Source organism: Corylus avellana, chromosome ca6, assembly GCF_901000735.1.
Source record: "Corylus avellana chromosome ca6, CavTom2PMs-1.0".
NCBI classification, from domain to species: Eukaryota; Viridiplantae; Streptophyta; class Magnoliopsida; order Fagales; family Betulaceae; genus Corylus; species Corylus avellana.
The window spans coordinates 26,906,275-26,908,472 of record NC_081546.1 but is presented as its reverse complement, the minus strand read 5'-3'; the positions used below and the strand labels follow the sequence as shown (position 1 = coordinate 26,908,472).

The 2,198-nt window shown below is 32.4% G+C and overlaps 1 protein-coding gene across 1 annotated transcript in view; it reads left to right on the top strand.

Moving 5' to 3' along the window:
- The first annotated feature begins 1,855 nt into the window (after positions 1-1,855).
- LOC132185487 (disease resistance protein RPV1-like) overlaps positions 1,856-2,198 on the top strand; it is a 5,462-nt gene continuing 5,119 nt past the window's right edge. The window contains exon 1 of the mRNA XM_059599255.1: positions 1,856-2,112. Coding sequence (XP_059455238.1) covers positions 1,856-2,112 — 257 coding nt within the window. The remainder of the gene's footprint in view (positions 2,113-2,198) is intronic.

Here is a 2,198-nt window from a genome sequence, read left to right as displayed (position 1 = left end):
TACAAGTGTAAATCCTATGCTTCAAATCACTCATTTTCACCTACCAAGTGAATATTCATTAACCCAATTTGAAGTAATTTGTCATTTATTACCAGACTTCAAAAGTTGAATATTCATGTAATGGTGCCCAATAATGAGCGTTGTAACAAAAATATATTAATAATGAGTGTGAACATGTAGATTAGGGATTTTTTTAATTCATATTATATATATATAGGATCAAGGAGAACAAAGCCCAGCTTCGTCCTCCTCTTCAACAAACCAAGTACAGTCTCTTTACCAAGAAGTCCAAGACCCTTACAATCTTGGTGAAGATTGAAGTTTGAAAAGCCCAAATACAGCAAGCACTATTCGTCACTGTTTTGGCGGTCATTACTGTTCAGCACTGTTCATGTTGGCCAGAACTGTACAATACTATTCGTCACTGTTTATCCTAACAAGTCACTGTTCATCTATAGTGTTCAACTTTTTATCTTTCTTTTTATAGCATCCTTCGCTCATGTATTAGCAATTCGGTTCTTCTGGATTTCAGAACACTTTTTTCTCTTCTCTCTCTGATCATCAGTGAAATCTTACAATATGAATATCATAATTTCATCCATGTATTACAGAATGTTTCATTCAATGAAAGCTTCTTCGAGCTAATTTTACAGCATCATTTTTTCGTAAGTACTTATTTTCATATATCCTATTTTCATTATGTATATTCTTGAATTTATGGTTCCAATTGAAGTATCTTCAACATTTCATATTCATATTTATATTTATATCCTTGATATATATATATCTCACGGTGATCAATATGTCATCATATCATTTAAATTTTTTAAATAATGTGAATATATATAATACAACAAAATAAAAGTTGGATCATGAAATAAATTATTTTCATTTCATTTGAATATCTAGTAGAGTTTTAATTGTTATTTGGTTAGAAATGAGGTTTAATATTTGATGAGAGCAGCTTCTATGAGTTTGTGATACAAACTCATCATTTTATACCATCCAATGAGAGATTGACACCTTAAATTAGTACAACTTAAGAAAGAGACAAACAAACACACTAGATTACATCCATATATGTGAAGGTGAAATTTTTTAATTTTTAGTAAATTTTGATGTGATTTGATATATTTATTTTCTTTTCTTAAGTAGTTATACTAAGTTAAGGTGTCAATCTATTATGGATGATACAAAATAATGAATTTATGCTAGAACCACGTAGAAATTATTCTCTTAATATATATATATATATATATTTTGAAGTAATTGTTCACTTTTCATATATCAAAAACAGGCTGAAGCAATTTGTCCTGCCTAAACAATATCATAGATATAGTCAGGTATCTCCTCCCTCCATGTTCGATCTATGACATTTCTAGTAGCTCTTAATTGACATGTATTGGTTGACATACTTGTTCAAGTGCACCAGGCATGCTGTATGTTGTGCAATTTTATGAATTTACCATCCAAAATTAGGTCTCCTTCAATGCATATATAATGCATACAACTCCGTAAAAGAGTTGCCAAGAAGTTTCTCAATCTTTTTTTGATTCTTTTGACCAACGCGTATTATATAATTATGATGCAACGCGGCATAGGTGTTGCCAGGAAGTTGCTCATTTTACATCCGCGTGTGGAAAATGGACTTCTCTATTCAACTTTAAAAAGAGTCCATATTTCTGAATTCTTCAACTATCTTCAATATCTATTCCATGGCCTTCCAAGGAGCCTCCTCTTCTTACTCTTCCACCCATCCATGTACTTATGATGTCTTCTTGAGTTTTAGAGGCGAAGATACTCGCAACAATTTCATCTATACGCAGCTTTGCGTCAAAAGGGAATCAACACCTTTATGGATGACAATCTCAAAAGCGGAGATGAAATTTCACTTGCACTTCTCAAAGCCATTGAAGAGTCGAAGATTTCAATAATTGTATTCTCTAAAAATTATGCATCATCCAGATGGTGCTTGGAGGAGCTAGTGAAGATCCTCGAGTGTAGAAAAACAAAGGGGCAAAATGTTTTACCATTGTTTTACAACCTAAATCCGTCGATAATACGGAATCAAACCAATACTATTGGAGAAGCACTCACCAAACATAAAGAAAGGTTAAAAAACGATGAAATGAAGGTGCAAAGGTGGAAGACAGCCCTAACAGAAGCAGCCAATTTGTCAGGGAAGCATTTGGAAAACA